Source organism: Sarcophilus harrisii, chromosome 1 (assembly GCF_902635505.1).
Source record: "Sarcophilus harrisii chromosome 1, mSarHar1.11, whole genome shotgun sequence".
Taxonomy (NCBI): Eukaryota; Metazoa; Chordata; class Mammalia; order Dasyuromorphia; family Dasyuridae; genus Sarcophilus; species Sarcophilus harrisii.
Window position 1 is genome coordinate 447,141,272 of NC_045426.1, and position 13,075 is coordinate 447,154,346.

A 13,075-nucleotide genomic window follows, 5' to 3' on the forward strand; every position below is an offset into this window, starting at 1 on the left:
TGTGGATTGTCTAGATTTAAGAAAGTGTTAATAAGGCTGATTAAATTTAAAAGTGTGTATGTGGACATATTTCCTCCCCAAAGAACCTGGTTGTTAGACACTTACCAGCACACCCCTGTAATGTTCTGTAAACAATGTTTGAACACAGCAGGAGAGTAGTAGAAGGCTCAGGGAATGAAGTCATCACTACTGGAGGTCTGGTGACTGTAAGCTAATAATAATAATAATTATAGCTGACATTTATATAGTGCTTTAAGTTTTGCAAAGTGTTTCACATTCATCATTTTATTTGAACCTCAGAGCACCCTGGACATAACCATGGACATAGTTTTTATTCAATAATCTGTTGAATCTCAACATGAAAATATAAAATGGAGAGACATATATTTATTTACCCTTTGCATTTACTATGTTTATTAATGATGTCCTGAACATGTCCAAATCAGAGGACGCTCTATAGTGATGTTTTCTAAATGCTCTTATTTATGGCTTATAAAATTAATTGCTTTAAATAATGAGATGCTACACATTCCTTCCCAAATTCATAGTGATTTAAAATTTATTTTAAATTATGAACTTAATGTAACTTCTGGGAGCAAAGATGGTGGAATAAGCAATAAATTGCTGTAATTCTCCCATATTCACCTCCAGATAACTATAAAATAGCACCCCAAAAAGAAATCCTGGAAGAGCAGAACCAGCAAAAAGATGGGTTGAAATAACCTTTGAGGTTAAGAAACTTGAAAAGCAGGGAATGTCTCTTTCACTTGAGTAAAAGGGGAATATACTTCAGGACAGGATGCATCCCAGCAAGCCAGCAGCAAGCTCCCCCCCTCAAACAAACCAATGGTAGAGCCTGAATCTGAGGGGAATGGAACAGGGAAATTCTATCATGAGCATCCCCCACATGCCTCAGCATAACCAGGGTACTTGGTAGACTCCAGCTCTGAGACTACCAGATGCTTCAGCATAGACCTGAGAAAATGCAGAAACATCCAACTGACCTCAACATCCTCCACATCATCATTAGGACTCCTGCTTAGCACCAGATAAGCTGCCCCTCCAGCCTCCAGCTACCCATCAGTCCCCTTGGGCTTCTGAGAGCATCATTGCAGCACCATGAAACTGCAGCTCCTGGCACAAGAAGCCTGCAACAGTGGTTATTCCATCCCAGGAGCAGAGATCAAATATAAAAGAAAGGGAAAAGACCCAAAAATGATGAGCAAAAGCCAACCAAAAAAAGAATCTGACTTTAGAAACTTAATATGGTGACAGGGAACATCAAGATTCACTCTCAGAAGAGGATAACAGTGTTAAAATATCTGGGGCAAAACTCCAAAGAAAAAGGGAAGGTGGTCTCAAGCCCAGAAAGACCTCATGGAAGAGCTCAAAAAAGAACTTAAAAATATATTTAAAAAGTAGAAGAAAAATTGGGGAAAGAATGAGAGTGATGCAAGAGAATTATGAAAAAAAGAATCCACAGCTTAGAAAAAGAAAACAGCTTAAAAAATTAGAATTGATGAAATGGAAAAGAAAATACAAAAACTAATTGAGAAAATATCTCCTTAAAAGTAAGAATTGGAAGTCAACAATTCTTATGAGACATCAAGAATCAATCAAATTCAAAATAATGAAAATATAGAAGGAAATGTAAAATAACTCAAATTCCAGGTCAAAATAATTGACCTGGAAAATAAATCCAAGAGATATCAGAATCATTGGACTACCTGAAAGTCATAATGAAAAAGAGAACCTAGATAGCAATTTTCAGGAAATAATCAAGAAAAATTGCCCTCATATCCTGGAACAGAGAGAAAAATAGGCATTGAAAAAAATCCACTGATTAACTCCTGAAAGAGATACCAAAATAAAAACTCCAAGCAATAGTACAGCCAAATTACAGAACTCTCAGGGCAAAGAAAAAATATTGCAGGTGACTAGAAAAAAACAATTCAAATATTCAGAAACCACAATCAGAATTACATAGGACATAGTAGCTGCAGCCTTAAAAGACTGGAGTTCATGGAACATAATATTCTGGAAGTCAAAGGAACTAGGACTCAAGCTAAAAATCACCACTGGGACTCAAAACTAAAAATCACCAATCAAAATTAAGCATAGGACATAAAAAAGTGGTCATTTAAGGAAATAGAAGGATTTCAAGGTTTCATAAGGAGACAAAGAGAATTAAATAAAAAAAATTAATTTCACAAATCAAGATCTAAGAGAAGCACAAACAGGTAAAAAGGAGAAAGAGGTTGGAAATTTTAGAGAGCTAAACTATTTACATCCCAACATGGGAAGATGATATTTGTAATTCTTAAAAATCATATCACTAATAGCACAACTAGAAGAAGTATACATGAACAGAGGGTACATTTATAAGGTGAATTTGAGAGAATGACATTAAAAATAATATGAGAAAGAGGAATACACTGGGTGCAAAGGGAAGTGAGAAGTAGAATGGGGTAAATTGTTTCACTTGAAGTATGAAAGACCTATTCCAGTGGATTGTAAAATGGGGGGGGGGGGCAATGGGCGTTGCTTGGACCTTATTCTCATCAGGATTGGCTCAGAGAGAATAATACACACTCAGTTGAATATGGAAATATATTTTAGCCAACAGGGACATATTAGGGGAGGAGATTAAGTAAACGGGGTAGCAACTGACAGAAAGGAGGGCAGATCAGGAGAGTTGATAGAAGCAAAACACTGGTGAGAAGGGAAAGGGTGAAAGAAGACAAAACAGGAAGAAAAACAGGGTGAAGGGAAATATATAATAATCATAATTGTGAATTTGAATGGGAAGAACTCTCCCATAAAATGGAAGCAGATAGTAGAATAGATAAAAAACCAGAATCTTACCATATATTATTTACCAAAAAAACCATTTGAAGCAGTGAGACACACACACAGTAAAGGGAAGGGGCTAGAACAGGATTTATTCTGCATCAACTGAACTAAAAAAAAAAAAAAAAAAAGCAGGGGTAGCAATCCTAATCTCACACAAAGTAAATGCAAAAATAGACCTAATTAAAAGGAAGAAGGAAACTACAATCACTAAAAGGTGCCATAGACAATGAACATCAATACTAAACATATATTAAGTGATATAAAGTGCAAATTCTCCCCCACCTGATATTTTGTTTATTTACTATTTTATTTTAAAATGTTCAGTAGTATTTTATTTTCTAAGTACATATAAACATAGTTTTCAACATTTGTTTTTTATAAGACTTTGTAGTTCAAACTTTTTTCCCTCCCTTAACCCCCTCCTCTCCATGACAGCAAGCAATCTAATATAGGTTAAAAATGTGCAACTCTTTTAAACATATTTTCACATTTGTCACATTGTGCAAGAAAAATAAGACCAAAAAAGAAAAAAAAATAACCATTACAAGCAATTTCTTAAAGAAGTTAAATGAATTGAAGGCAATATGAAATGTAAAAGATAATTTTGATTATATTAAAATGAAAAGTTTTTGTACAAACAAAACCAGTGTAACCAAGATTAGAAGAAAGGCATAAAACTAGGAATCTTTAGATTCTGATAAAGGCTTCATTTCTTAAATATAGAGAACTGAGTCAAATTTTTAAGTATGTTATTCTCCAATTGATAAATGGTCAAAAGACACAAAGTCATTTTTCAGATGAGGAAATCAAAGCCATCTTATCAGGCATATGAAGAAGTGCCCATAATCACTTTTGATTAAAGAAATGCAAATCAAAGCAACTTTGAGGTACCCTTTCATACCTATCAGACTGATTAATATAACAAAAAAAGGAAAATGATATTGGAGAGGCCATGGGAAAATTGGGACACTTTTGCATTGGTGGTTGAGTTGTGAATTGAGCTAACTCTTCTGGAGAGCAATTTGGAACTATGCCCAAAGGGCAACCAAATTGCATACCATTTGATTCAGCAATAATTGAATTTTTTCAGTACTACTGAAAAAGTACTACTAGAACTATATCTCAAAAAGATGTTTAAAAAAAAGGAAAGGAATTATATGTGCAAAAATATAGCAGCCTTTTTTTGTGATGGCAAAATATTGCCCATCAATTGGAGAATGGCAGAACAATCTGGGATATAAATATAATAAAAGAATAATATTGTTCAATAAAAAATGAATAGGTAGATTTCAGAAAAATTTGGAAAGACACATACAAATTGATGCAAAGTGAAATGAGCAGATAGTTTTAACAACATTGTGTGACGATCAACTGTGAATGACTTAGCTCTTCTCTGCAACGTAATGATCCAAGACAAGTACTCATGAAGGAAAATGCTATCCACCTCCAAAGAAAGAATTGATGCACTCTGAATGTAGGTCAAATTACATTTTTGTCAGTTTATTATTTCTTCTATTATTTTTTCTTTTTTGATCTATTTCTTTCACAACTGTGACTAATATAACATCTACATAACCTATATATAATTATTTACCATTTTCAGAAGGAGGAGGGAGAGAGAAAAAGTTGAAACTCAAAATTTTGTAAAAGTGAATGCTAAAAATTGTTTTGACATATAACTGGGAAAAAATATTATTTTGAAAAATAAGTTGAGCTTAATGATCATAAAGTAAATAAATAAACCTAAAAAATAAAGGAATAAAATCATAAACCAAAATTATAATAAAATTAAACCAAATCAATAACAAATAGAATATATTTTTTTCTTTAGAAATTCTTTCAGGTATGTATGAATTTTCTGTCCCTCTGGTTTTGTTTTCTTTTTGATAATTGTGGTTTTCATTCTAGAGGGTAGAGATGTTCATTTTTATTTGTTTCATTAGTGCCTGCTGAGGTGCCTTGCACATTGTAGATAGATGCTTAAAAATGCCATTTGATTAATGAATATGTAATATTTCACTTTAATAAAATATTGTGAATAGTTTAGTATTACTCAAAATAGACCATTTAAAATACAGAATATCAACTATTTTAGTAGCCATTCATGACATGTAAATTCATAACTAATTGATAAAACTTTTATATTATATTAATATTTATATTGGCAAGCAGCTGTTATTATAAAAAATTATCCACAATGTAAAATTTTATTATTTTAAATAACTAAATATTCATCTAATTTTGAAATTGTACTTATAGATTTACCTATATACTATTTCATATCCAAATTATATCAACAATGGCCCTGAAAGGAATAGTTATTCATATATATTTTTTAGATATGTGGTGGGAATTGGGGAAAAGAGAGGACAAAAGCTCTATCTTAAATAATAATTACATTTCCAGTTATGTTAATAAGTTTTATGAAAACTTAGAAAGCAATAAGAAGGAATCACAGATCAATGAAAGATAGAAATATAGATAAAAGTTTGGAAGTATAGATCACAATAACAATGAGAGAGGGTGAGGGTACAAAGAAGTAAAGGATCAATTTAATCAGGAAACCACAATTGTTCCTTAATAAAGGTGATCTAAAATTAAGCTATGCTTTAGTTCTTAACATTGAGTTTTTCTTAATAATTCTCAACTTTTTTTTTTTTTTTTAATTTCAAGAAAGAACCAAATGTTGAGGTAGAACTGAGAGGCACGGCATAACTTTACTTGGTAGTCTTCCTGCCTGTTATAATTACTTTTGTACTGTATTATTCTCCCCTCTCCCCATATTGTTATTCTAAAGGAAATGGAGTATTATAAGGAGGTCCTTCCCATTTGCTCATTTATTAAGTTTTCATTGAGCAGACATTTATTAAGCATCTTGTCCATTTAGTCTACTACACTAAATCTTAAGCTGTTTTCACTTTATTTTGGATCTGTTTTAGTCTGTGAAGTTATTTCCTAGAATTCTAGCTTGACTTACATATTCTCAACTTTGTGAAATATGAAGAAATTGCATTTTAGGTATATTATTAATATCTTTTAAAATGTTTCTTAATTATTTTAGTTTGAATGAAGATATGCCCACTTGCCTACCATCATTTTCTTTACCTCAGAAACCTCGTCAACAGTCTGTAAAAGAAGAGAATTTAAAAAACAGGAAAGTATATATTTCATGTTTATTTTCACTGATAGTCTCACAATAGGAGTACTTTATTTTTTTGAAACTCTGAGAGAAAATCTTTTGCAGAAGTTCTTTTTAGTGATAATGGGATCTTTATAGTAATTCTCTGCTAATGTTTATGTTAACATTGTTATGTAATCTTAAAAGAAAGTAATATTTCTAAATCAGGTGGTCAACTTCTGATATATTGGTAGTCTAGTTTAAATAAATTTGAAGTTATTGAGAAGACATCTAACATGAATTAGATCTATTAACTAAAAAGATGAATTTTTCTCATGATCATTTAAAATTTTTAAAATTTGTGTAATAGCATTTTTATTCAATCATTTTTCAGTCATGTGACTCTTTGTGACCCCATTTGGGGTTTTCTTGACAAAGATACTGGAGAGGTTTGCCATTAGTTCATTTTACATAAGAGGAAACTGAGACAAACAGGATTAAGTGACATGACCAGGGTCATATAGCTAATTAGTATCTGAGGCCAGAATTGAACTTAGAAAATTAAGTCTTTCCGACTCCAGGCTAGGAACGCTATTCAGGATACCACCTAGCTATCCAAAAGAAATACATCATAGAAATAAAACGAGCTTCTCTGGAAGCTGTTTACAGAGTAGAAACCAGTCTGATTCTTTTTACTACTTGTGTGAATATGAAGATTTTACACAAGCTGTTTGGGTTTCAGCTTCCTCATCAGTAAAATTGAAAGTTTATATCAGACAATTTATAAGGTCCCTTCTAGTCCTAAATCTTGTATTATGATATGATTTCATTACATGAATTATTATAGTTAATAGTTGACTTTAGGATATTCAAAACATTTTACATTTATGATCTTATTTTATCCTCACAAAGAAATGTAGGTGGTATTATTCTTAGTTTATAGATGAAGAAACTGAGGTTCATAAAGTGAAATAGTGAAAACTAGTTAAAATTTCAGAGGCAGGATTTGTATCTCGATTTTTCCAATCTGAAGCCTAGAACTATTTCCACCAAATTAGAACAGTTACATTTTTTCATGCAATACTCTCACTGAGGAGAATACCATGTTTAAGGAATATTGCAATGGAAAGAAAGGAGGAAAGAAAGGAAAAAAGAAAAAGAGAAAGAAAAGTAAAGAAAGACAGAAAAAGAAAAGTAAAGAAAGAAAGAAAAGAAAGAAAAAGGAAGAGAGGAAGAAAGAGAAAGAAAGGAAAGGAAAAAAAAAGAAATAGAGAGTGAGAGAGAGGCCAAGATTCAAATTAGTTGGGTTAATTATTAATTAAATTCCACCCAATTAAATGATAGATAATAAGGATAGCACTACTGTTACAGGCCTGACCTCTTTGTCTCTAAGATTTATCTTATTGTCAGTGATGATTATGATTTAATTTAATTCAACAAGTATTTTTAAGAGCCTATGGCATGTATGAGGTGTGGGGAATTAAAAACAAAAATATTAAAAAAACCCCTCAGTCTCTACTCTCAGAGAGCTTACATTTTCTTGGGAGAAGTTTGTAGTCTACTGATTAAGTGTTTGATGTCAGAGTACAGCTGCAATTCTCATTCATGTCAATTATTTTTTGGTTTTTTGGACTGAATTCAGGGCTATCATTTCAGTGGGACATTACAAAACATTTAAGTGAGTTTCATTTTAAGCAGACTCTTCAGTTCTAAAGAATTTAATCCATCAGTATACAACCCTGCTTTTATATAAAAGTGATTATTATTTGTCATTATTTAGGTCAATGAAGAGTTATCAGACAAGCAGCCTTTTATCACTTCAGGAGAAAACAAAAGGTGATTATTTTCTACTTCTCTCTCATTTTGATTTTTAATATAGTTTTACTTCCTTTATTTGAGGCATATTGAAATGACACTGTAAACTGTCAGTAGGAGGTCTGATTTGAGACCTGGCTATACCATTTTCTAGTCACCCAAACTTTCTGAGCTTCATTTTTCTTGTCTCTGCAATGATAATCTCAAAAAAATTAGATAGAACAATGTGAATATCAAAGAAGCATAACATTGTAAACACTTTTGTAGATTAATAAGCTGCAACAAATAAACTAGTGAAATTAATTTTAAAATTACCATGAATTTCCACTCAAAATCTGGCCAGTTTCCCAGTTGGCCAACATGATATCCAGAATGTCTGGATTGCATGTTTTAGCAAGCTTAATCAAAAATGGCTGAAAATATTTAAGGAACTTTCAAGATCCAAGTATTAATATATTAACGACCAAGTGTGACTATAAAGAGATTATGTATCTTGTTAATGAACAAACCAGAACTGTGTTGATTCGAATATTGACCCCACCCCTAAAATAAAATCATTTTAGAAAGTAAAAAATATAGATGTGTACTGAAAAATAATTACATAGAACTATAATAGAAAACATACAGTACATTTTTTCCTGTGAGGCAATTGGGGTTAAATGATTTGCCCAGGGTCACAGAGCTACAAATGTTAATGTCTGAGATCAGATTTGAACTCAGGTCCTCCTGACTTCAGGACTGGTGCTCTATCCACTGCACTACCTAGCTGCCCCCATATAGTACATTAAAAAAAATTTTTTTTTAATTAAAGATGCTTTATTTTTTTTATCAATTCTTACTTGACTATCAATTTTTACTTTCATTCTGATCTTCCCATTATAATTCTGCCATTATTAGATAATGAGATTATGATTATATGCTGCCCTTAAGTAATTCGACTCAGTGGGGAGGAGGGCAGTGTGGCCTTTACTGGCCTCTATGTGATTGTTATATCTAAATAAGTGTTGACCCTTTCAAAGTAGTTATTCTAAAATGCTATAAATTATTCTAGTGATACTACTATTATTAAATATATTTTGGGAGTACCTCTTTGAATTGCCTTCAGAGATGCCTCTTAGGAAATTAATCTCATTGCTTGGTACTCAAAATTTCACTTTTGACCAAAATGTAGTTTTATTCAGTTTGAATACTATTCACCTGATGTGGGTCAGAATGACTTTTGACTCTTTTCAGAAATCAAAACTACCCTCAAAGGATGAAGATTTAAATCATCATGAAAGTAGTCAGATAATGACCGCTCATGGATTGTGAAGGCAATTCCAAAAGAAGTGGAATATTCAAGGTGAATAGTTATTTAGATATTCTGGTTTGGTTGTTAAAACAATCATATCACTTTATAGTCACACTTTGTATGTTTAAAGAAATTAAGCTATCTTCCAACAATTTGCTATTAACTTTCTGTAGCTTTTCTTTGAAAGTTCTAATATTTCTACATAGTTCTGAGTTATCTCAGAGCTGCAATGGGTCAGAAAAATCATCCTTGTAGAAAGCTTGAGAAGACTTTTGGTAAAATGATCAAATGAATAGAAAAAGATGTTGAGACTGGTCATACATTAAAAGTCAGAAAGAAACAATGAAGAGCCTATTTGTGCTATTGATTTCCTGGTGATGTCAAGAAAAAGTATGGAAGGTCCCCAGCTTGTTGTGTAGATTGCTTCTGAGAGATTCACAGAGGGTATGGATAAGGATGGATAAACTTGAATGGGTTCATTTTGCATCCTTGAAGGAACCATGCACATTGATGAGATCTCAATGCATTTTAGTCTGAGTGAAAAAAATGATCCTGTTACATGTAAAGAAGTTGATGTATGCCTTTAATCTTGGCTACTGGGGTTACTGTGTTTCTTAAAGCAAATAGCTCAGGCCAGAAACAGAGCAGATAAAAGCTGCTAAGCTGATTAACAATAGGATTCATTCTATGAATGTTTATTTACTAAATTTGCAGCCTGGGAGAGAGATAGGAAGAGTTAGTCTCAAAAGAAAAGAAAAGAAATGTAGTTTTTGGATTTTTTTAAAATTATGATTTCAGGGCATAAAATTTTAAAATTAGTCTTTGATTAGTTTTCCATATCAATTGTTCTTATGTCAGATAACTTACATTTTCTTTTACTTTTTCCATCTTTTGATATTGCTGTAATATTTCTTACTGTCTCATGGCTTCATTAATTTTTGTTTCATCCATTCTAGCTTTCAGGAAGTCCGTTTCTTGGGAAAGGTTAACTATCTTTTAACTATCTTTCCTCAAGAATTTTTATTTCTTTCTTTTAGTTTTTTCTTAATCCCTTCAGGGTATTCTTGTAGAAAATTAATTTTTTTCTTTGAATTTCTACTTAATCATTATGTAGTTTTTCCTTTACTTTTGGAGAATGTCTAGTTTTGTAGTCATTTTTTAAAGTCAGTGTTTTCTTTGATATAATCATTTCTTCAGGTGTAGTAGCTAAATTAGGGTTTTGTGTTAGGGCCAAGTTACATCCTCTGCTGTACTTTTAGGTGGAATGTTGGCCGAGTTTGATCATGTCCTTGGTTCCTGAGCTTACATCTATCTCCAGCATTAGGTATCCCTTTCTACTTCTTATTTAGAGTACTAGATCTTTAGGCTCCTTCCTGTTACCTCAGGACTAAGCATGAAGACTTAAGAGTCTTGGACCTGGGCTATCTCCAGCACAGTGGTACTGGTTAGTATAAACTAGCATATGCTGGTTGTTGCTGCCACCAACACTTCCAGCATCCTCATCCTAGGACTTTCTTAGGGGAATTCTCAATTATTTCTTCCTCAGAACACAAAGCTTTGCATGGCTTTGGCCTTCTCTGGTTCTTCTGAAAGATTACCCTAAATTAGCACTGACTTTCCTGCTCCCTTTTGTTCTTGGGTTTTTAGCTGATCTTTTATGCAGTTCTGGGTTGGAAGAAGTCACTGTATTCTGTCATTAGCTCTCTTGACCATTATTCAGTCTGCTGTGAATTTCAGTGTTTTTGCTAGAGTTTGTTTAGGGGAACTGGATGGTCTGCCTCTCAATCAGCCATTCGGGAAGAAAATGTAATAGTTCTTTTCTTTATCATTTCTCTCTCTCTGTCTTCTCTCTCTTTCTCTCTCTCTCTCTCTCTCTCTCTCTCTCTCTCTCTCTCTGTCTTCTCTCTCTGACTCTCTCTGTTTCTCTCTGTGTCTGTGTCTCTGTGTCTGTGTCTGTCTCTCTGTCTCTCTCTCTCTCTGTCTCTCTGTCTGTCTGTCTCTCTCTCTCTGTATCATTTAATACTGCTGACCACCCTTTCTTCCTCTGCATTTTTGCCACCTACCTGTCTGATCACTCCTCAGTTTCATTAGCTAATTCATCAATCATATCATTTTTTCACTATATCTTGCAAACTCTTACCCTTTTTGTTTCATAATCATCACCTTATTATAAGTCATCATTACTTCTCTCCTGGAATGTTAAAACAGCATTTTAATTGGTCTCTCATCTCATCTGTCCTCACTCTGTCATTGTATATAGCATTTATAAGCATTGAAATGACTTTCCTATAATGGTTTGATCTTAGTCCCCTACTGAGGAAGCTCAGTGGTCCCTACTTCCTCTTGGATCAGATTGGATCAGTTGATCAACAGCTATTTAGCATCTAATACTACTATGTGCCAGTTACAGGGGATTCAGAGACAAATGTGTCCTTTAATACATATCTGGCATTTGAAGGCCATCCCAACCCAAGTACTTCAATCTACCTTTTCAACATTATTATACATTATTTCCCTTCCAGCACTTTGAGCCACAGGGGCCTTCTTGATAATCATCATGGGCTCTCCCCCATGCCTGGGATGTGCTCCTTCCTCACCTTTAAGGCAGCAAATGGAATGCTGGGCCTGGAATCAGGAAGATCTGAGTCCAAATCTGCCCTGCATGACTCTGGACAAGTTACTTAACTTTTGCCTCGGTTTTTCCACCTGTAAAATAGGAGCAATAATAATATTTCCCTCCCAGGATTGATGTGAAGACCAAGAGAGATTGTATCTGAAATGTACTTAGCAAGTCCCATCTTTCCTTTCCCTCCCCTTCTTAGACTCCCTCATTTCCTTCAAAAACTCTGCTTACAAGCCACTTTTTACCTGAAAAATTTCCTGATTTCTACCCCAGTCCCACTAGCTGCTCTTCCTGTCCTATTTTTTTTTTTAAATCTTCAACAGATTTTGTATATCCTTTTTAAAAATATATGTTATCTTCCTCTAGTAGTCTGTAAAATCCTTGAGAGTAGAAACTATTTATTTTCTGTGTTTATATCCCCAGAGGATAGCACACATGCCTATTTCTCTATTGTTGTCTTTACATTCAGAGGCATTTTAAAATTTGTCATTTCAGTCCATGTTCTCCACCTGTACTTTCCAGTTATCCTGCTGTTGTAGGAATCTTGGCTTCTATGTTACTTACAGTTTCACTTAAATTTTTTTTTAAAGTAGTTTTAAAAAATATTGAAGTTCTCTGCTTTCCATCTGGAGAGCAGTTTTGAGAGAGGACTTCATTTTCTCTTTTAATTTCTATTAGTCTTATTTCTGAGTTTTCATTTAATTTAGTCAATTTCAGTTTTTTATTTTTACCACTCCTGGGAAGGAATAATATAAAAATATTTGAAAAGTCACTTCACTTTCTGTATTCATTTTGGTTTGTTGGTTTTCAATAGTTTTGTGCTATTCTTTTACAGAAATAGCCAGCCATCTTGTGAGTCTCAAATGCATGAATGGATGTAAAGCACTTTGCAAAGCTTAAAAGCACTATATAAATGCCAGTTGTTTTCCTTAACCTGTGATCATCAGGTTTCCAGGCTGGAGATAGTCTCATTCCCTGGGCCTTCAACTGCACTCTTGCTAAGCTCAAGTAGTGTTAATAAAGGAATACTGAGGTTTGCTGGTAAATGTTATAACAACTGGATTGGAAAGGATAGAATGTATTTACATAAACTTTTAAGTTTAATCTGCATTATTAGCATTTTCTTAAGTCTGGCCAGTCAACAAAACAATACATCAAATCCTCATGTGTAATTTCCAGTTCCTAAAATGTAAGTGATACCACTGCAAATTTAATGATCAGTTCTTCCAAGCTGGTTAGAGTTGGCTTAAGCATACCCCTGAATATAGTCCTGAGTCACTGGGTAAATGAGTTAAGATGAACCATGTTTCTGGTGACTTTTTTGAAACAAAGATTCAGGCATATAGTCTGACAAAATATATTCTTTTAGAAAATT

The 13,075-nt window shown here is 33.2% G+C and overlaps 1 protein-coding gene across 10 annotated transcripts in view; it reads left to right on the top strand.

Moving 5' to 3' along the window:
• C1H8orf89 (chromosome 1 C8orf89 homolog) overlaps nucleotides 1-13,075 on the top strand; it is a 126,829-nt gene that overhangs the window by 54,910 nt on the left and 58,844 nt on the right. For 9 of the 10 annotated variants that reach the window (XM_031946256.1, XM_031946255.1, XM_031946257.1 and 6 more), the window contains 2 exons: nucleotides 5,915-6,007; nucleotides 7,752-7,807. In XM_031946256.1, the coding sequence (XP_031802116.1) occupies nucleotides 5,915-6,007; nucleotides 7,752-7,807 (149 nt within the window). Of the gene's footprint in view, nucleotides 1-5,914; nucleotides 6,008-7,751; nucleotides 7,808-9,019; nucleotides 9,832-13,075 lie in introns of those variants that run through there. The other variant, XM_031946260.1, reaches the window with a different exon arrangement.